This window comes from Phalangium opilio, unplaced genomic scaffold (genome assembly GCF_054372755.1).
Source record: "Phalangium opilio isolate 3A_F unplaced genomic scaffold, DU_Popi_V2 ptg000082l_1, whole genome shotgun sequence".
In the NCBI taxonomy this organism is placed as follows: domain Eukaryota; kingdom Metazoa; phylum Arthropoda; class Arachnida; order Opiliones; family Phalangiidae; genus Phalangium; species Phalangium opilio.
This window is the reverse complement of record NW_028324189.1, coordinates 8,014,984-8,035,797: the sequence shown is the minus strand read 5'-3', so window position 1 is coordinate 8,035,797 and position 20,814 is coordinate 8,014,984. Positions and strand designations below refer to the sequence as shown.

Genomic DNA, 20,814 nt, shown 5'->3' with positions numbered 1-20,814 from the left:
GAAGTAGATAACCGTAACTCGAGTGAAGTTCACATAAAGTTCGAAGTAGATAATCCAACTCACGAAACTGAAAGTTCACACAAAGTTCGAAACAGATAACGTAACTGGCGTCAAGTTCACATAAAGTTCGAAACAGATAACGTAACTGGCGTCAAGTTCACATAAAGTTCGAAACAGATAACGTAACTGGCGTCAAGTTCACATAAAGTTCGAAACAGATAACCGCAACTCGCGAAAATGAAGGTTGTCACAAAGTTCGAAGTATAGATAATCCCTCGGTGATAGCCAAACATGGCCCTTCGAAGATCAGGTGACCTCCAGATTTGCAGATTAGGGTAAGGGACTTTGGGTTGCAGATTAGGGTAAGGGACTTTGGGACTCAGCGCTTCGCAGACCTGAAACGTCGTTAATGCGCATGCACCTCAAGATTCGCAAACTAGAGGGTAAGGGATTATGGGACACAGAGCTTTGCAGGCCTCAAATTATTAATGCGCACCTAAAGATTCGCAGACTATAAGGTAAAGGACTATAGGAGACTATAATGTTAGGGACTATAGGACGCAGCGCTTCACAGACCTGAAAATATTGCGCGCCTAAAGATTCGCAGACTATAGGGTAAGGGACTATGGGACGCAGCGCTCTGAATTGTATGCTTGTTAATGCGCGCGCAAAACAGAGATTTGGTACTCACTCGTTTCTTTAGGTATCCCGATGAACTGGAAGGTAACCGTAGTAACACACGTCAAGTTCAAAGATAACCATGCATTAAACCGCATCGCAAAATTCAAAGTTCACACAAAAAGTTTACAAATTGTTCTAGTAACAGATTTTAAGAATATCGCGGAAAAACTGCGCGTTCGGGAACCATCGTGACGTCATTTTAGAGGCCAGAACGTGACTGGTTCCCGCGATCCTCCGTGCAGCTCGGTCGTGCACTAGACCGCCAAAATCTTTATCCCTCGCTGATGGCCAAACGTGGCCCATCGAAGAAATTTAAACCATGACGTCATTCGGTCAAATAACGACCTGAAATTAAAATAAATTCCATGATTTCAGAAAAATTTCATAAAGATAATTTCAATACACGTAAATTTGAAAATGCAAAGATTGCTTGACAATATTACCTCGAAAACCCATGTATTAACCTAAACAAACGCTTTGTTACTGAGAACCGGAGTGGTTAGCCCCTCGACCCAAAACGACTACAAAGAGAATATGATCATCTCTAGGTCTTTGATTTCGTATTCAAGTTCGAAATAAATATTTCTAGGATTTAGGGGGGGCGAGTAATGCCACTTTATAATTTATAAACAGACAGGCTTTAAAATATTCCCCGAAAAATACACGTAAAAGGCGTTATTGAGCTTCAATAAAACGGTGGGCACAGTCTGTGGTTATTTAAAGGTTGGATTTCTTTTTTCAGGCCATTTTTCTAGGAAAAGTAGCCACAGTTGCCGCACGGAAGAAGACATGTCCAACAGTAGCGTTGAAATCGTTAGGGCATTGTGCATTCAAGTAAGATTTTACTATTGAAAATAAGAAAGACGACACTTTGTCTACAGTTTGTCGTCTACAATTTCAAACACCAAAGCGCCGTTTTTCTCAAGCAGGTTATACCATGGATAACTATAGTGACAGAAGGTGATAGCAACAACGTGAAAAGTGGGAAAGGTCCCATGTTCCAACTGTTCCATGAAATTATGACGTCACTTAATAAAAAGTAAGTTCCACTATAAGCGATCGAGTATCGAGTAAACCCAATTGAGTTTAATACCTTTGTCAGATATTCAATTACGAAATTTCCTAAACCTATATACGGGGTAAAGACCACCGATGGTAAATGGACAGGAATGATTGGCGAACTCCTGAAAAATGTATTTAATTGAAGCGTAACTGATCCACATCCAGCGCTAATAATAATTCTCTCGCACAGAATACAGATATCGTGATTTCTCCGATAGCCGCTAATTTTGACCGATTCAATGATATTACGCATACCACAGAAATTTACAATTCGTATCTTTCGATTCTCAGCAAAGCGAACGAGCCTTTCGCGACGAATATACTTGGACTTCTCAGGGTTTTCGACAAAGAGGTAATATATACGAAACAGTCAACGTTTACGAACCCTCCAGAAGATGGGGGAAATTCCCCCTCCCCCGTTTCTTAACTTTAACCAAGAAGCGATATCTAGTTTACTAGGGAGAATATATGCCACATTTCTAGCTTTATCTCCAGTCCAAACGTAGGTCCGGAGTTAATCCCCGCCTCTAAATTACAACCACCTTCTCATTGGTTCTTGAAAACTCACGTCAGCGCGACGCGAATGACGAAAATTACTTGTATTTTCCGACTGAGGAGAGGCGAAATAGCCCGGCCTCCTTTTACGTCCGTCTCCCCTTGCATTTTGAAAGGGGGACTGGGACTATGGCGAGCGAATACTTAGACATCTTAAACCTCCCTAATAAACTAGATATCGCTTCTTGCTTTAACCGCACCCGCTTCAGGGTTACCAGATATATTGAGACTCTAGCATCTCTTCGGGTTTGTTTAGAACTGAATGATAATTACTGAACCGAACAGAATACTACAAGTTTTTTAGGCTGTTGAATTGCACACGTTACAAATGACTGGCAACACTTTTCCCAAACTAACTATCAATTTTTTAGGTGTGGCTTGCCCTTTCAGTGTCCATGGCTTTGATGATCTTTGTTTCATCGTGGGAAGTTGAAGTTGATAAAGTGGGAAAGCCCTCACTAACAAAGATCCCAAATAGAAGCGTATATCGACTATTCTTTGATTACTCAGCAGCGTTACTTTTCGAAGGTATGTACATATCTTTGCCTTTGATATTGATAAAGATGATTTAAAAATAGAATTAGTTTTCTCTATCAGCTTCTCCGAAAGATGTAGGATCGATGAAGAATCGGTTCTTGTTCGGAATATGGTGGCTAATTATTCTGGTTTTGATGAACGCATTCTGCGGTAATTTTCGCGCTAGTATGATGATTCTAAATGACGTGCGAAACATTGAAGGAGTTTCTGATTTGTCTCAACAACTTGAAAATATTCAACCACTCTTGGTTAAAGGAACAGCTTATGAAGATTATTTCAAAGTACGATATTACTAGATCCATAAGTAAAGTAATAACAATAAAGGTATTTATAGTACGCTGTTACGATGGACAATCAAAAAATATATCGATCCCTGTACGAGTTCGATGGAAGAATCAGTTTTAGGGAATTTTTCTCTTTGGAAACATTCGTGAAAGTAGCGAAGAAACAATGCGTCTTAATCAACGAAATATCTCTGTTCAAATACCATTTGGGTCGACATTGTACCAGCCTGGGACCTTCAACCTTACTCCATATTGGAAAAGAAAACATATTCCCTCATTTGTTCACTTACGCTTTCAGAAAAACATTCGAAGATAAATCGTTTATCAAGCAATTTAACAAAAGGTAAGTTATAAGTGGAATTCGTGTACTTATAAGAATGAATTGAATCGCGAACGTTTTTAGAGTAAGATGGGCTTTCGAAGGCGATCTGGTTAACAAATGGTTGGAAAACGAGAAAAAAGGTGACTACGAAAGATGCACTACACGGAGTTCAGTCCCAGAGGGGCGACAACTGAGTATGGAAGACGTAGGTGGGATTTTCTATGGACTTTGGGCCATGCAAACCATGTGCGCTGTCGTTTTTTTAATGGAATTAATAAGTATCCACAAGAGTATTTTCGCCAATTTTGTCTGTTTTAGTCATTAGTAGAAAAGTTCATTGTGGCTAATGCAACGGACGCTACAATATGAATTTGAAAAATTCGCCTTCTTTTGAAATTTGGGCCGCCTTAAATTGGCTGTCCGACCCCTCTCCTTTTTTCCCAACCCCCTATGCTAAGCTCTATGAGGAAAATCATCTTTTGTCTCACGGTCCCAACAGACACTTTAACAATTAAATGTAATACAACTTCCTTCACAGTTATTATAGATTCATGGTATCAGTAGCCAACTGTTGACCTTAAATGAAGAACTACCCTCCCCTCTCTCTCCAAAATGGTAACTTGAGAAAGGTACTTACGTAGCTGATTAGAAGGAGCCACAAGTTGATTGAGATGATACTAATTATTAGATGATCTAATTCCATCGTTGATTTCATCCACCGTACGTCATGTTGATTTAGCTTCCTTTTCGAAAACTTGCATCGCTGTAAATAAATATTAAATTTTAAAATCCATTTAAATAGCTTAATGTAATGTTAGATTGGAAAAATTATTTTAATTACAAAATATTTCTAAATATCCAAAAATAATTACCCAATTTTGCTCTTTTTCTATTCGTAATTAGTTCACTTAACTAAACCACGTGCGTAAACTTACCTTAACTCGATGTTGGGCAAAAGAGCGCGGGCGCGCATACCGTTTTGCGCGCGGTTTAGTTCAGTTCCATTGTGGTGCGTGAGGCCAGCATCAGTTTCATTATGGTGCATGAGGCCAGCATCGCTGCTGGAATGGTTTTGGGCACCAGCAAATGACAGAGTAGATATTAACCCTGTCCTGACTCAGATTCACGTGACCCTGGCATTTTTTTAAGCAGACGACGTTTTAAGTCAAAGCTTCCTCCTACCGTAATCTTTTAGATGTAGAAAATAATAAAAATATACTTCCTTGTTAAGAAAAATGATACTTATGTAATGACAACAGGTAATTTTTATTTTAATTTAAGTGCATTGCAATAAAATTCCAAAATAAGTGTCATTAAGGAAAAAATTATAGTTTTAAGGGTACAAGATAAACAGCTGATGTTTCTAACCCATACATTACATCAAGTTGAAAGTCACCTATATTTCAAAAGCAACCATAAAATTTGAAATCTGAAATGTATTCTAGAAAGTAGAAAAACAGACAAAAATTATTCTAAAATTTATATTTTTACCTGTTTGACAAAATATTTGACATTAAAATCCCTTATACCTAAACTGTGTTTTTTTGTCTAACGCCTCCTCATCTTAATGATAAGATAATGAAATCTACATTCAAACTAATGTCATAGTATAAATTATTAACTTTTTAACTATTGACTCCCAAATTTGTATTAAATTGTAAGCGTAAGAAGTTTCGACAAAATTCTTAGTCACACTCAAAATTCCCGAGAATTCCTACATAAGTACATGTATATTAGAATGCTTTGCAACTCCCACTATAAGTGGTGTATCAATAATAATGTCATATCTTTATTTTAAATACGCGATTATTCATTTTTTCGTTGTAACACAGACTTAAGTATTGTTAAATAAAATGGATTATACAACACCATGTGTGGAAACTGATGAAGATTTGGAACAGAGCTTATCTTTAACGGAGAAACAACGATCATTATACACTTTAAAATTACAAGAATTTAGTCCTCTTCAACATATTCTTGATTTAATTCCACTAAAAGCTCAAAGAGGGCTTAAAACCTTTGACATTAATTTTTTGTGCTTGGACGTCACGTCAGAACTAGTCGCAATTGGATCAAGTATTGGAATACTCTACCTGTATGAACGGCAAAATGGAAATCTTCAAAAACTAAGATATCAGGTGAGTCATTAACGTGAAAAGTTCTTATAGAGTGCTGTCAGTTGTGACGTCAGATCCAAGGTTAAACGTCACGAGTCTGCCTTTAGCAATGGGCGGCCATGACAGTTACCGTTTTTTCTTTATGGGAAAACAGCATGGGTGACGTCACACCGGCGCTTCTGACAGCACTCTATAGAGTCACCCATGCTGTTTTCCCATAAAGAAAAAACGGTAACTGTCATGGCCGCCCATTGCTAAAGGCAGACTCGTGACGTTTAACCTTGGATCTGACGTCACAACTGACAGCACTCTATAGATGTGGCGTCATGTAGCCCAGTGGTCTATCGTTCATGTTTCAGTCACACATCGTTCCTGATCAAATTTAATTTTTAACATCGTGCATTTTGGTTGTAATGTGTTTTAGGATTATGTTGGAAATATTACAGCAGTTCGTATTTACGAGTCATTGGATTCCCTAGTGACAATTGGAACGGAACATGGCCATGTACTTGTCTTTACTATACCAACCAAAGGAAGTGTTTCCGAAGTAAGTTAATTTTACAATGGTGAAGGAAGCGGGTGCGTCAAATAGAAAGGTCGAGTAGGAAGACAAGGACTTGCTGACCAGTCCCACTCCATAGGGAGTCTTTGTATCTTGGCATCACGTGATGCCTGTGACAGAATTCAAATAATATCTACCCACGTTCTTTAGAGTCCATTTAATGTCTCACTAAATATCTCGAAATCCTTTTCAGCCTCATCGATACGACATTGTGAATGTTCACACTCAACCCATCACTGCCTTAGAATGGAATAATGACGGTTCATATCTTTTTAGCGGAGATCAAAGTGGTCTCGTTGTAGAATCTAAATTAGACTTATTTCAGGTATTCTACTACGAGTATTAACTAACTACGACGCGAAAAGGTAGCCTATATGGACTAGACTATTTCTTTTCCAGAGATATTGTCGATCCAGGGTAATCTTGAAAGAAGAATGGGGCGTGGTTCAACTTAGTATACAAAGTACCACTTTGGCTATTTCTACCTTGCAACGAGCGCTTTTGTGCGACCTAACATCGGACGGCGTGATCATTTCGCAAATTGGACAACGAGAAAGAAAGTCATTTGGAAAATATGGGGTCCTTTTTCACTCTTCCGATAACTTGTTCACGACAAGACCCAGCTTCCGTTTATGGAAAGTGGACCTTAATGGAACTGTTGTTGAAACGATGCTGGTCAAGAAATTACTCGAAATATCAATGAAAAACGAATCAATTATTCTTTTAAAGAATGAGAATGAAACTTTGAACGACAGGAATGACGCGATACTTCAGTTAGAGAGATTGAAAAAATTTCTAGATATTTTCATACTAGCTTGGAATAACGTGGCGATTTACATCATTGATCCCGAAAGCAGAATGGTGATTGCTACATCTCAGGAGTTTCAGGGTTCCATATTAGATGTTGCTACTTTTGAAAATGAGGTTTTTGTCTTGGAACATCCGAGGACAATACGGAGATTGGCCGATCAGCCTGAAGATATACCCGCAAGTAATAAAATGGCTTCCGTTTTCGCTACCGCTTCAATTACCCTCTAGGGTTATCGCGGGTCAGGGAAAGTTTGGTCAGGGAAACTTGGAAGAGTCAGCTAGGGATTATTGGTTAGAAACTTTTGTAGCAATCCTGTTGTTCATCTTAAGATATTTGCTTTCAAAGCCCATCGATCATTATAGGGAGCTAACAGTTCTGACCTTGAAACGTCACACCCTTCTATCTCTTACTGGAGTTTCATCCCCCTTAACGGTTGGAAATACGCGCAAAAATACCAACCAGAGAGGGGCTACGTGACGTCAGACTATCTCTTCCCCCTAGCCAGTTGTTAGCTCCCTATTCAACACGACTTTGATTGTAATTATCAAATTTCGTTTTTCAGGTTACGCAACGGGAACTAACAAAGATGATTTTGATTTTTTGAGCGTTTTTAAATCACCGTTTCAAGATTTACTTAATTCGAAAGATGTCCGTAATAATAATAATAATAACAACAACAGCAACAATTCGAGGGAGGAACAAAGTCCCGGCGTTTTGTCGTGGTTAAAAACCCTAACTTCGCCTAGCAAAGATAAAACGGAAAGAGAAATGCAAGAATTCAATGTACCACCGCCAGTTGAGAGCTTTGATTTGTCCAAACCTCTGATATTACAAGATAAAGAGAGTTTTGAGCAAAGGGCCAATGAAATTGCGGCTGCTAATGGAAGTCTAGACGCATTGGCACTGGCAGAACCCAGGGAAAATTTGGTTTACCCAACCGTGATTAAAAAGAAAAACAAGAAGAAAAAAGGTAGGTGAAGGGAGAACACGCATACACTACCTATTGACGTATTTCATACAGTGTCATACTTATTACTGTTATATTACTTACGGACGGTAATAGCCTGGTTAATCGCAATTTTGTAAAAATTCGGATTCAAATTAAAGTATTAGAATTTATTTTATAACAGAACACGCAATTGTTATCCTTGAAGAACAATCAGATGGCAGTCATTCGAGCTCCTCCAGCGCTATTCCCCAAGACGTTGACCAATACCCGAAGCCAGTTCTTCCGAAAACCACGATTGAATTATCCAAAGAACTACCCGAAAACCAACAGATTGACTCTGCCCAACTTGAAGCTGAAAGATTAGCCAGAATTTTACAAATGTACCAAACACCTGAAAGCAACGTGGAAGAGACTGAAATGGGAACCACGACGACGACGACGACGGATGGAGACGAGACTGTGAACGAAACAATAGGTAAAGCGTGACGTCACGTGGTTTTGCAAGAAATTTTCACTCGACGTATCTAGGCAAATTTTGTGGGACGAATAATCTATCCCACTGCGTGTTGAACCAACTCGCGTTGCCACTAACCAATGAAATCACAGTTAGAAAGACGTCAGCATTATGAGGCATGAGGGGTAGTATGTTCTCAAGCCCTAGCCCATAAAACCCGCGTAAAAATTAACAGGGAGGTATGGGGGCACCATTATTCCTTTTAGCTGTATGCGTTCCTTGTTCTACGTGTTAACGCGAGGAAAGATTATCACAGGTGCAGAGTGGCGCGCGTGATTTGTGGACCACCACGTTTATTTTTGGGGTTGGATTGGAGGAGGGAGGGTCAAACTCGCGGGGAAGGTTGTTTTTCAAGGTTCTGAATAGAATTCTTTTACTATAGAGTAATCTCGGTAGAGAGGGGAAAAACCAGTTTATCCCTCCCTTTAGGCGCGCTTTTGTAAGAGGGAATACTGAGCGCGCCTGATAGGGGGGATGACACTGAGCTAGAGCTAGATGTCAGTTCTACGTATGCAAACGTCATACCCTTCTATCTCTTAGCTAAGTGTCATCCCCCCTACCAGGCGCGTACAGTATCCCCTCTTACAAAAGCGCGCTTAGAGGGAGGGATACACAGTCTACTCCCCCCTCTACCGACACTACTCTATGGTATGACGTTTGCATAGTAGAACTGACATTACTCTATAGGGATTAGTTTGGGGGAGGGAGGGACCTGTCAGTTTGATATGTTTCTGGCTATTGTTGGTATTCTTAGAAAAACCTTGACAGTTCTTTTAAAGCTCTAAGGTTATTTTTCTACGGAATTTTAAAGGAAAAGAATTACTCCGCTTCAAAGGGAAAGGCATGCTATATTTATCTATTATTTGACAGATGAATCAGTTTCAAATTCTGATATCACAACGATACAAACATCTCAAGATGAATCAGATACCAGTAATCCTTTGTGTATAGAAAGTCCGGCGTTTGATATTTATTCTTCAGAAAATCCGCCTACATTTCTTTACTCCAATAATTCAGATTCACTTCCGTCGCCAAAAGCATACAATGGTAGCCTAGTTTTCATTAAGTAAACACCACAGGGGCGGCGTAGGTCACCTCCCTGGCGCCAACCAAGAACACCCACCGCCAGAGGCAGTACGGGTTGGCTAGCATCCCTCCGCGTGTACTGAACTCGGTCCGACTCCGATTGGCGCCAGGAAAATAACCTAAGAGGCTGACCTCTCGCCCCTGTGTGTTAGTTTCTCTGCAAGTAATTGCTGGAATGGTCTATAAAGATAATTTAACTAAAATTGTTAGATTATTTTAAAGAAAATGATACTAATATCACCGAGGAAGTAACACCCGTATCACAAACGCCATGTACCGATGAATATACTCCAAACTCGGTACTTCAAAATGATGATGCAAACGGATTTAATTTTAAGCATTCGATTGAAGAATGGTTACAACATAAATTGCCAACGGAGAATCCCGTATTAAATATATCCGTCAATTCGAATTACGTTTATTTGGTGGATTCTAAAGAACGAGTTTTCGTTTCCAACTTAAATTGCGACGTTCTAAATTGGAATTTAATGGAATTTTCCGCGTCTCAAATTGCATTATCGGAGACGAGTGATTTTATATCCCTTCTCCATCGATCCGCTCTCTATTCTAGTCAGTTGATGAAGAATGGAAAACCTAAATTTCCGCTCAAATCTATCGCTTCCAAGGCAGTTTCGAGCGTCGCCTTGAGTAAAAATATTGCCTGGTATGTTTAATCGTAATTGACTTAACAACAAGTAATTAATGAAATGGTCTATTGTCATACTTACGTGTTATTACGTTACTTATGTTGTCACGGCGTCGTAAAATCGGTATTATTTCTTGCGTACAGGTATATATTAAGTGGAACACTGAAGTGTATTGACGTGGAGGACATGTCAAATCAACCATTAGTAATTACTAATCAACCGTGTTTTCCGAAAGATATTTCATCCAGTGATAACGTTCTTTGGTTGTCAACTCACAATGGAGAACTGTTCTGTTTCACTAGAGCTGCTCAAAGCAACTCCGCACCCATTGATTTTAGACGCGTAACATTACCGTACGTTTTTACCGGCATCCATTGGTAGTACGTCATCCATGCAATTACTCGTTCTTTACATACAGTGTTGGCGTTAATCAAATATCTAGCTTGACCTTAGCCAAAAACGGGTCAGGTTGGATTATTGACCAAAACGGAAACGTTTATGTTAAAACCGGTATTAACGGTTCTAATCCCAGTGGTTCTAGTTCTTGGTATCAACTGGAAATGAATCAGTTTTTCTTTGATGCCAAAAGAACCAAGAATGGTGTCCCTTTCACTAAAAACTTATTGAAGGAACGTAACAACAAGTCGATTATTGGTTCAAGTTCCAAAGGAATCATTTTGTGTCACGGGGACTATCTATTAACGAGCCGGGACAGAGTTTCGGCCCATAAATGGGATGTAGTTAAAGACGATTACTTTTCCAAGTCAGTCAGATTTAAATGGTCAATTCTTTCGGCCGCTGGAATGAGTTCTTCCCAAGGTACAATGTTGAAATATAGTTCATTTGACCAACTTCAGAAATCTCTGTTCATTTTCAGATCCTATATGGGCAGTTTACGCTACAGGTGAACTATTTTGTTTCAACGAAGTCAATGGACAACCATTTTCAGTATCGGCGCCAAACTCGGATACTGGATTAATAACCTGTTTAGCGCCAAGTCCGGGAAACTTGTGGGTACTGACGTCAACCGGGAAAATTCACCTTCGTGATGATATTAGTTCAACTTGCATCAAAGGAACGCGCTGGAATACCCTAGATGAATTTCAATTAGGTCAGTAGATTCCGTCAGAAATGGTGGTAGGACTTAAGGAATTGTTTTTAGGATGCGATCCCATCACCTAGTCAGAGTTAGTACTTAAGGAAGATGACGTGTATCTTTTTATTTTAGATGGTGTAACACTGACACATTTATCGTGTTCCAAAGATATAGTCTGGGCTTGCGATACGTCTGGCTGCGTATGGGTTCGCGTTGGTCCTCTTTCATTTAACAAGAGTTTAGCTCCTGCTTGGATAAACATTGACGAAATTGATGATCATTCAATTTCTATGAAAATGGTTAGTTTTCTTCTATGTAGTTTCAATACGGACATATCATTGAGTGTCATAACGGGATCAGTGCATAATCTAATAGGAATCATTGTGTAAGCACTAACCATATCTCCCATGTTAATTAGCCTTATTCCTGATCAGCGCCATCTACCCATAGCGGCGACTTTGAGAACTACTGTAATCGGCAAGCCAACCAGATGTCGCTAAAATCTGGTGACGTCATTTTTGGTAAGACCCGGAGAGTGCCCGTCAGTGACGTCACCAGATTTTAGCGACTTCTGATTGGCTTGCCGATTACAGTAGTTCTCAAAGTCGCCGCTATGGGTAGGTGGCGCTGATTAGGAATAAGGCTAATTTCTAAGCGGGTTTTGTGGGCGGGACTCGATTGCTCTCCGTGACGCCTCGTCATTCTAACTGTGATTTCATTCACATCTTTTTATTTATTTATTTAGGTATCAGTTGGTGTCGAACCATCCATTGTTTGGGGCGTAAACAAATGCGGTGTTATTTATACTAGAAAAGGAATATCTCCCGAAATGCCAATTGGAGAATCCTGGGAAATGGTACCTGGAATTGAGGCTCAATGCGTCGTCACTTCCAAAAGCGCAGCCTGGGCTTTAACATTAAATGACCAGGTATATTACCGTTATGGAATTGATTCGAGAAATGTTAGCGGAGACGCCTGGATCAAGTTACCGGGATCGTTTTCTCAAATAACGGGTAAGCCCTTGTAATTCCATCCTTACCAGAAGTATATAATACTTCTCTTCGAGAGAAGTGTACAAGCACAAAGCTGGGTGAGTGTAACGTCACTCTTCCCAACATCGGAACATTTAGAGCAAGGTTACTAAACCGAATCACATACACGATAAATAGTTCCCTCATCATTACTCTATTAGCGCTTAAATATTTGGCAAGACACGCTTGTGCATTTTGTCCCACGTCAAGACAATCGAGGTTTGTGGGATGATTGCTGGGGATTTAGTGCCAAACAACTATTGAATTGACCTTACGGTGCGATGCCCATTTGTAGTTTGATGAGCGGGAAAGCAAACTATAAGGGGGAGCCTGGGAAGAATGACGTTACATAACTAAAGCATTAAGAGGATACAGAGTGTCATCCTTCTTCTATTATCCTCTTCTGTCCTTACTTATGGCATCTTCAGCGCGGAATAACCCTTTGAATTTAATTTTCATGCAGTATCACCCAACAACCGTTTATGGACATTGGACAAAGAAGGGAACGCCTTCCAATTAACAAGTGCATATATTGAATTTAAATCTTTAGGCAGTGTACACGCTGCGCGAGAGATTTCATCGTATACCCCGGAAATGGGTGAAGATTGGGAAGTATTATAGTTCTAGATTGTTGAAATTTTTTTGTAGGCTAAATTTGTAGGCCTAAATCAAGAAAAATGAGCGCCAGTGTTTATTATTGCAAACTAGGCCTAGTCGAAATGAAAATTATATTAATTAAATTTAAAACGTGATACTTTTATGTAAGAATGAAGAGATTTTATAAATTAAGTATATAAATTTTTAATTTTATAAAAATAAACAATGACGCGATCATAATATAATATTGGATAGTTCGATCTCTAATCAATTTTTAACATGAAATAAAGAATCAAACGTTCATGTATCCTTTCTTTTAAACTAAGAACTAAGAACTAAATTCCATAAAAATATCAATATTTCTCGATATTTGTGTAAATTTGTTCGACTTGTGTTGATAAAATTTAATAGGGACTTGGCAATTCGGGCTTAACTCCGCCCCCAGCGCCATTATGGTATGTTTTTTTTAACAGAATGAAAGCTATATAAGCCCCTCCTCCTGGTATGTTTCTTAGCACTAGTGGAAGGTAGAGTGACGTTGCATGACGTAGTACTGCCAAGTCCCTATACGATGATTTGTTGTGACATGTCAGGAAATCTACGCCAATGGGACTCAATAAACTAGTAAAATGAATAATATTGTCGCTGAGATTCTTCAACTGGTAAAACATTTGTTTCGTGACCAATTATATTTTCTTCATTATTGTGAGGAACCACGGTGGAATTACACAAAATAGTTTCATACGCGCATTCAACATAATTTTGTTCATCAATTTTTTCCGTTTCCATGGAATCAATTCGTATTGTCGCGGTACTGTTATTATCTTCTTTAGTAGTAGAAGATTTTCCGCGTCTTTTTGTACAAGAAGCGCGTTTGACGTGAGTATTCAAATTACTTTTCTGATTAAATCCCTTCCCGCATGATTTGCACGTATATGGTTTTTCTAATGTGTGAATTATAACGTGCGCTTTTAAGTTATTGCTTTGAGCAAAGGCTTTTCCGCACGTTTCGCATTGGTAAGGCTTTTCGTTGTTGTGAATTCTGCTGTGACGTTTTAAACTGGCATTGTCTACAAATTTTTTGCCGCATTCGCTGCATAAGTGAGGGCGATCTTTGTTGTGACAACGTAAATGTCTGAAATTGAACAATTAGTTACTCTTAAAATGCGAGAGACACGTAATTCACCTTATTCCCGGTGCGTGTGCCAAGGCTTAAAGGGGCCCACCGGTGCTGTTGGGGGGAGACCGCCCTTAGTTCAGGGGGAAAACACCTAGCTCTTTGGCCATAAGGAATGGCGCCACCGTCGCGGTGGGCGGGTAATCAATATGCTAACCAACAGTTTGACCCCCGCCCCCCTTCACCCCAACAGCTCCGGCCAGCCCCTTTAACTGAGAAATCTGACTAAAAATGGGTCGTCTGCTTCAAACGTCTCTACTCTGACCCAGTTGAAAACGCGTTAAGCCTTGGCACACGCATGGGGAATAACGCAATCGCAAATCAAGAATGCATTTCACCTATTTAAGGAGTTCAATTCTAAGAACGATTTCGAGCAATAGACGCATACGTGAGGTTTTTTCTTGGCTTTTTTCTCATTAGGATGAAAGCTTGCCAAATGATTATCGTAATTTCGTTTTTCTCGAAATGATTTGTCACAAAACTCGCACGTAAATGGTTTTTCCGATGAATGAGTTTTTAAGTGACGATTTAACCTAGCTGCCTGAGGAAACCCCTTTCTGCAAATACGACAGATATACTGAAGATCTTTACAATGTACGCGGATATGAAGTCTTAAACGACTTTTGTCCCTAAACGCCTTGTCACAATCTTTGCATTTAAATTTTTTCTTTTCGACAATGTGTATTTTTGAATGAACTAGCAAAGTGGCTTTACTTTTAAATCGTTTTCCACATTTGTCACATAAGTTTGCATTTTCTACAGGCGCGCACTCTTCCGTCGCGTCATCCGATAATGTTTGTAAATTTGTTTTTACCGTCTCTTCAGAATCACTTAATTTTGTTTTTTCGGAGTCACGAATATCACTCTTCATGATTTCTAACAATCATTAATATTAAATAGGCCTAGAATTTAAAAGTTAATTGCAATTCAAAGCATCGAATGCATAGAGACAGATAAAAAACGTAGCAGACCGCCACATTAGTCAAAGCGGAGTCAATATTGTCCAAGTCGAGAGTTATGCCTAAATTTTTGTTTTTGAGTGCGAAAATGTCGTTTGCTCCTACCTCTGCTTTATATAGTCGTCGACAGCGTTGCCAGACGTACGATTAGTTATAGTACAATGCGATAATTTTAAGAGTTTTTTCGAAGCGTACAATAATTTTGAGGCTGTACTATATAGTTCGCTAAATTCGATAATTCGGCTTAGGCGTACGATAATTTCGAATTCAGCGGGAAATTGAACTAATCTGGGCAGAAAAGTCTCGCTAGGGGTAGAAAAAGGAGAAATGGGAGGCAGCGAATCATGTTCATCCCATAGTAATAATACACTTAAGACCAAAGGCAGGATGTGAGAAACGCTTCGAGACGTTATTACCCTATCTCCTTATGACCCTTGTACTGATTTTACTATAAATTCAAGGTGAATCAGAACACTCGCATAGGTTTTACCGCTATTTTGGAGGCGCTCAGAGCGTACGATAATTTTGGTTGAAAATCGATAATTTTTTGGTAATTTTTATCTGGCAACGCTCGTCGATGGTTTATGTCGGACTTTTGCCGTAAAGTTGCGTGAAGTGCAACATGTTTTAATTGATACAACTACTTGGTGTGAAACATCAAGTTAAAAGTGTGAATAAAATTAATCTGTAAAACTTTGTTACTCAAATGATGGTATAGTACCTTTGCTAATAAAATTAAAAATTTGCGTACACTATCAAAATGTGGAAGTGTAAAAGGTGTGGAAAGGCAGTGTATTTCGGTAATAATAATAATTAATGTAATATTTAATGAGCCTTAATTATGCTGTAATGTATCTTTTTTCTTAAATTAATATTTATAGCTGAAAGGAAAACATCATTGGGTTATGATTGGCATCCTGAATGTCTTCGATGTGAAGAATGCGGGAAACGTTTAAACCCTGGCCAACATGCCGAAGTAATTAATAATATTTGCAGGAGATATTCCATATTCCAAGGTTTAATTATTGACTCGATGCTTTAGCACAAAGGCGAGCCATACTGTCATATTCCTTGCTACAGTGTCCTCTTTGGTCCAACTTTATTTGGTCACGGGTCTCAAGTAGAAGCTCATACTAGTTTTGGCAAAGTAGCGCAAAAAAGCAGTCAAAATATACCGCCATCTTTATTGGAGGCCAAGTTGAAGCTTTACAATATGCATCAGGAAGGAAAAAGTTCCGCTCTTCAAAGTAGAGAGGTATAAAAGGGTGAATGAAATCATGGCTATTCGTTTTAAGTTAATTAATTGATTTTAATTAATGTTTCAGAGGAATGGAAGACTAATTTTAGAAGGTTCTCTAAAAATCTATTGGGGAATCAAGCAGGTTATATACTTGAAAGAAGATCACGATGACAGAATGCCTGTTCGAAGAAGAAACAGTTGTCGAGTCAGATCTGATTTACCACCTGTAAGGGAATATAAAATTCCCACGTTCCCATGTTAATTTAAGTTAGATTGTTTCGCGTAACATTCGCGTTATATTGTTTTTCTTTGAAATTTAGAAAGTGCTTTCATTTCCCAAACGAAATTCTTCCAATTTTGTTGGGTTATCTAATGATGAAATTCTCACAAACTTAAATGACTTGGCATCATTGTCACCCGAATCACCCAATAAAGAATACGAAGTGTCAAACCGGTGCTACAACACGTTGCCTCTACCCGTTAAAAATAAGGACTATGAATCGTTAAAACCAAAAATTGAATTAGAAGCTGATAAGGAAAATGATGAGCAAACTGTTACATTGACTGGAGAGCTGGCTGAAGTCGCTCTTAGAAAACAACCTGGTCGAAAACGAAGTGCCAAATTACGAAGAAGATGCTCCATTAATGGTCACTATTATAATAGAGAGGTAAGCCTTGGCCGAGGTTTTAAGCCTTTGGGCAAAATTTTAAGCCTTGGAGTTTCAATTATTAAGAGTATAGGGAGGGATAAGGGTAATATTTGAGAATCTTTGAGCCGGCGCGCTGTACGTTCGTTAATTGCCGAGTACCGAGCCTCAAAACTGATATTCAATATAAATTCACGAGTTTTTAAGCCTTGGCAGAATTTTGTACTTCTCGAGTATAGCAGACGATTTTAGCTTACGTTCGTGAATCGTGAGTATTATAGGTTTTAGCAGTTATTTAAGCCTATTGTTGCGCTCAAACGTGAAAACTATGGCGGATGAATACGTGATTTTAAACCACATAAGATAAAACAGTGATATGTACTCTAACAATAGTTACTCAATAGTGATACTGTCGAGTCTTAAAGAGTGTTTTTCGCGAATATTTAAGTTTACTTACTCGATTGAAATGAATACTCGGCCTATACATTAGTTATCAAAAATTTGTCCATTATACTCATGACTTGTTTGTCAATAGACGAGTACTTTCACACCTAGTCACGGAATCATGACAAGCATTTGGGTTACTAGTTTAGTAACACCTTCCGAAGTTATAAATATGTTACTCGATAAATTCAAAGTTAAGAATAAAGCCGAGGAGTTTTGTTTGACAGTTGTATACGACACGGGAGGTAACGAGTTACGATACTACTATAAGCACAGCCAACTCGATCACGCTTAGGCTTCACCCTCTATAGCTATAGCGCTATATCCATAGACATTAGAACACTATTAAGAACCTAGACAAACTATTGCGAGAGGGGTCTCGCGATATTCTGTTAGGAAAATTTCAATCCCCCCCTTCGCGTGTGTGATAGGGTTTTTGATACGTGGCGCCCCTATCGGCGAGCGAAGGAGCTATTCAATTTGAACAAAAAATAAATACCGTAATGTTTCATCTTGCAAATGTTTTAATTCTCTGTTAATAAACATCTCTTTATTCTACAAACACTTTTCCTTCCATTAATTAATACGGAAATTAATAAAAATTAATTAAATATTAAACGTCCCCGGCGGGATTCGAACCCGCGTTGTCTCCCTCCCAAGTACTGACCGCGCTCGAAGCTGCTTAACTTCGAATGTTAACATGGGGTTAGTAATATTTTAGTTTACCTCGCCGCATGTAGATGGCGCTACAAGCAACTCACCCTATCATACTCGCGAAGGGGTGCTTCCATTGAACCCGAATCAAAGCTGAAAATTCAACCGTTCCTCTTGTATCTCTATGGCTATATCAGTTGAAGGGGGGGAAACGTCACAGTTGGGCCTGCCAATAAACGGAGCCGGTTTTCACCCTCCCTCCGTGCGGGCCGCTGAAGAACTCTATGCTAAATTTCCCGCGCAATATGGCACCTAGGCGGGGCCTAGCGAAACCCCGCCTCAAAATCTCTCCTTTCCCCCCGAATTGAAATAGCTCTATAAAGAAAAAGCTTGATTGAGTAGGCTGTGCTATAAGTAACATAACAACTATAAGAATGACAGGCGGTAATTCCAATTAAGTAAAACATTATTTCCGACAACAATTTGTTATTACTTGAAACTAGCTTTCTTATTGTTATTCTGTTGCTTATTATACTACGTGTAGCGAACGTGTACGTGCCAAGCTAAAAAATTTAATTATATCGTATAGAACAAAGGTTAATACAAGATAGCGAGTATCCTTTGTTAGTAAGAGTACTCTTGGGACCTAATGAAGATGTTGCAAGAGTATTTCTTATGGAGAAAAGGAAATCTTTAGAAATATCAAATGAAGTAAGGGAATTGATCCAAAAATATGATGTGGGAAATTTTGAAACCTTACACGGGACGTGTTGCTTTGGTTTTAGGTTGCGCAGTTTATAAATTTATCCGATGTTGAACTTCAAGGGTTTGTCAAAAAGTACGATGAAGAAGAGAAACGAGAGGAGGAAAAAATTCGACAAAAGTAATAGGCCTAGCACCGTATTTATTTATTTATTTATAGACCAGCGCGTTTCTTCTACTAGTTAACTGTATTCCTACACTATAGGTTCCTCGGAATGAAAGTTTACATTAATTGCCGTATGAAGCAATTAGAGAAATCAAATGTGTCTCTCAAAACTTTCGAAGACAAAATGAAAAAAGATGGAAATTCGAAAGAGACATTGGAAGAAGATCGTCGTGGGCACTTGTCCGAATTTAATTTGGATTCGAGTTCCCAAGACGAATTAAACATTCAATTATAAAAGTGCCAAAACTCTTCGACAATTTTTTACATTGTTTATTTACGTTAGTATAGAATTAACTGAAAGTGAAAGTTTACAACGTTCTCCGAATCATCCTTTCTTACTAGCTTAATTCTTTGCTCGACTAATCAGCGCTCTAATTAACTTAAAAATCATCGTTGTTGTGTTGAGAATGAATTTTATTCGTCCGAATAATCGCACAAGTACTCAGGCATATTAGTTGTTTTGTATATGCATCATTGTAATGGGATCGACATTTCTTTTTCGTACAAGGTTTCGTTTCGATTTCAGAACCCTGGCTTATAATCGTCTATTTATTTAATCAGTATTTCCATTTGAAATACTCTTACTGCAAAGTTAATATAATGGCAGCTTGTTATATATTACCAGTTGTAAATAGAATATAATAATCTATTTTTAAATTTATGATAAAATCAAGTGCCTAAAATCTTTTGTAACACTTAAATAAATAAAAGCAAGAATTAATTCGTTCAACTCTAATACATTGGCGTCAAAGACCAATAAACGCATGATAGTGGGTTAGGTACGTCGGAATAGAGACGGTGATTCAAGGCCTCGAGGCGGTAAGAAACCTGGCCTATCCCGGACTAGAGGCGGTAAGAGACGAAGCCTAGCCCGGACTCGAGGCGGTAAGAGAAGGGGCCTATCCCGGGCTTGAGACCGTAAGCCAAGGCCTAGCCCGGACTCGAGGTGGTAAGAGACGGGGGCCTAGCTCGGACTCGAGGCGGTAAAAGACGGGACCTAGCCAGGGTGAGAAATAAGGCGGTGGCACTGGGCAAATGACCAGTTTAAAAATTGCTTTGACCAGTTTATTTATTAAATGCCTGGGGGTCCAGTGGTCACCGTGACCACTTTTTAAATTCCCCTTCTTTAGTAAAAAATAATTCCCAGAAGTGGGTTATAGAAATTAATGCTTATAAAACAAATAAACAGTATAATAAAACCATCCCTATAGCCATTTCAGTGCAGCTCTGACAGTATGTAGAAATATTAAGTGGTCATTGACCAGTTTTTTAATTAAAACCCTTGGGCTCTACTGGTCAAATGACCAGTTTAAAAATTTTCCTTATTTCTCACCCTGGACCTAGCCCGGGCTTGAGACCGTAAGCCCAGGCCTAGCCCGGACTCGAGGCGGTAAGAGACGGGCCCTAGCCCGGACTCGAGGCGGTAAGAGACGGGACCTAGCCCGGGCTTGAGACCGTAAGCCCAGGCCTAGCCCGGATTCGAGGCGGTAAGAGACGGGACCTAGCCCGGGCTTGAGACCGTAAGCCCAGGCCTAGCCCGAACTCGAGGCGGTAAGAGACGGGACCTAGCCCGGGCTTGAGACCGTAAGCCCAGGCCTAGCCCGGACTCGAGGCGGTAAGAGACGGGACCTAGCCCGGGCTTGAGACCGTAAGCCCAGGCCTAGCCCGAACTCGAGGCGGTAAGAGAAGGGGCCTAGCCCGGGCTTGAGACCGTAAGCCCAGGCCTAGCCCGAACTCGAGGCGGTAAGAGAAGGGGCCTAGCCCGGGCTTGAGACCGTAAGCCCAGGCCTAGCCCGGACTCGAGGCGGTAAGATAAGGGGCCAAGCCCGGGCTTGAGACCGTAAACAAAGGCCTAGCCCGAACTCGACTCTGTAAGACGAGGCCTCGCCCGCACCTTTCTTCATTTCCCTCGTC

The 20,814-nt window shown here is 39.6% G+C and overlaps 4 protein-coding genes and 1 long non-coding RNA gene across 6 annotated transcripts in view; 3 read left to right on the top strand and 2 right to left on the bottom strand.

The window, feature by feature from the left end:
* LOC149651375 (glutamate receptor U1-like) overlaps positions 1-2,611 on the top strand; it is a 41,403-nt gene extending 38,792 nt beyond the window's left edge. Inside the window, exons 7-10 of the mRNA XM_089848282.1 lie at positions 1,424-1,515; positions 1,608-1,720; positions 1,784-1,874; positions 1,934-2,611. Of these exons, the coding sequence (XP_089704408.1) occupies positions 1,424-1,515; positions 1,608-1,720; positions 1,784-1,874; positions 1,934-2,170 (533 nt within the window). The 3' untranslated portion in view covers positions 2,171-2,611. The remainder of the gene's footprint in view (positions 1-1,423; positions 1,516-1,607; positions 1,721-1,783; positions 1,875-1,933) is intronic.
* Positions 347-17,467, bottom strand: LOC149651372 (uncharacterized). The gene is made up of 3 exons (XR_016371183.1): positions 17,332-17,467; positions 4,079-4,204; positions 347-1,026 (listed from the first exon to the last, which is right to left on the bottom strand). It is a non-coding gene; the product is annotated as an uncharacterized LOC149651372 (long non-coding RNA).
* On the top strand, positions 4,415-13,152 carry LOC149651374 (tectonin beta-propeller repeat-containing protein 2). 2 transcript variants are annotated; one of them, XM_089848259.1, is made up of 15 exons: positions 4,415-4,700; positions 5,274-5,579; positions 5,983-6,105; positions 6,314-6,445; positions 6,520-7,111; positions 7,494-7,901; positions 8,062-8,355; positions 9,265-9,441; positions 9,703-10,144; positions 10,271-10,480; positions 10,546-10,946; positions 11,005-11,238; positions 11,356-11,522; positions 11,969-12,236; positions 12,718-13,152. In XM_089848259.1, the coding sequence occupies exons 2-15, from the start codon at positions 5,295-5,297 to the stop codon at positions 12,873-12,875; spliced, it is 3,891 nt and encodes a 1,296-aa protein (XP_089704385.1). In that variant the 5' UTR covers positions 4,415-4,700; positions 5,274-5,294; the 3' UTR covers positions 12,876-13,152. The 2 variants fall into 2 exon arrangements, with proteins under 2 accessions (XP_089704385.1, XP_089704384.1); XM_089848258.1 differs by having other exon boundaries at positions 4,416-4,700; positions 9,691-10,144.
* LOC149651373 (uncharacterized) lies at positions 13,040-15,039 on the bottom strand. Its single transcript, XM_089848278.1, has 2 exons — positions 14,367-15,039; positions 13,040-13,986 (listed from the first exon to the last, which is right to left on the bottom strand). The coding sequence occupies exons 1-2, from the start codon at positions 14,897-14,899 to the stop codon at positions 13,473-13,475; spliced, it is 1,047 nt and encodes a 348-aa protein (XP_089704404.1). The 5' UTR covers positions 14,900-15,039; the 3' UTR covers positions 13,040-13,472.
* Rassf (Ras association family member) lies at positions 15,454-19,636 on the top strand. The gene is made up of 9 exons (XM_089848269.1): positions 15,454-15,787; positions 15,869-15,963; positions 16,030-16,242; positions 16,313-16,453; positions 16,548-16,895; positions 17,410-17,563; positions 18,562-18,683; positions 18,758-18,855; positions 18,940-19,636. The coding sequence occupies exons 1-9, from the start codon at positions 15,748-15,750 to the stop codon at positions 19,133-19,135; spliced, it is 1,407 nt and encodes a 468-aa protein (XP_089704395.1). The 5' UTR covers positions 15,454-15,747; the 3' UTR covers positions 19,136-19,636.
* Positions 19,637-20,814: the final 1,178 nt, after the last annotated feature.

Bases quoted from the DNA above. Each gene is read 5' to 3' on its own strand.
- LOC149651374 (XM_089848258.1), top strand. From the start codon at position 5,295: ATGGATTATACAACACCATGTGTGGAAACTGATGAAGATTTGGAACAG. The intron at 6,446-6,519 runs GTATTCTACTAC...TTTCTTTTCCAG, and splicing joins CTAAATTAGACTTATTTCAG to AGATATTGTCGATCCAGGGT. The intron at 11,239-11,355 runs GTCAGTAGATTC...TTTTTATTTTAG, and splicing joins CCTAGATGAATTTCAATTAG to ATGGTGTAACACTGACACAT.
- Rassf (XM_089848269.1), top strand. From the start codon at position 15,748: ATGTGGAAGTGTAAAAGGTGTGGAAAGGCAGTGTATTTCG. The intron at 16,243-16,312 runs GTATAAAAGGGT...TTAATGTTTCAG, and splicing joins CCGCTCTTCAAAGTAGAGAG to AGGAATGGAAGACTAATTTT. The intron at 16,896-17,409 runs GTAAGCCTTGGC...GTTTGTCAATAG, and splicing joins GTCACTATTATAATAGAGAG to ACGAGTACTTTCACACCTAG.
- LOC149651373 (XM_089848278.1), bottom strand. From the start codon at position 14,899: ATGAAGAGTGATATTCGTGACTCCGAAAAAACAAAATTAAGTGATTCT. The intron at 13,987-14,366 runs GTGAAATGCATT...GTTCAATTTCAG, and splicing joins GAATTGAACTCCTTAAATAG to ACATTTACGTTGTCACAACA.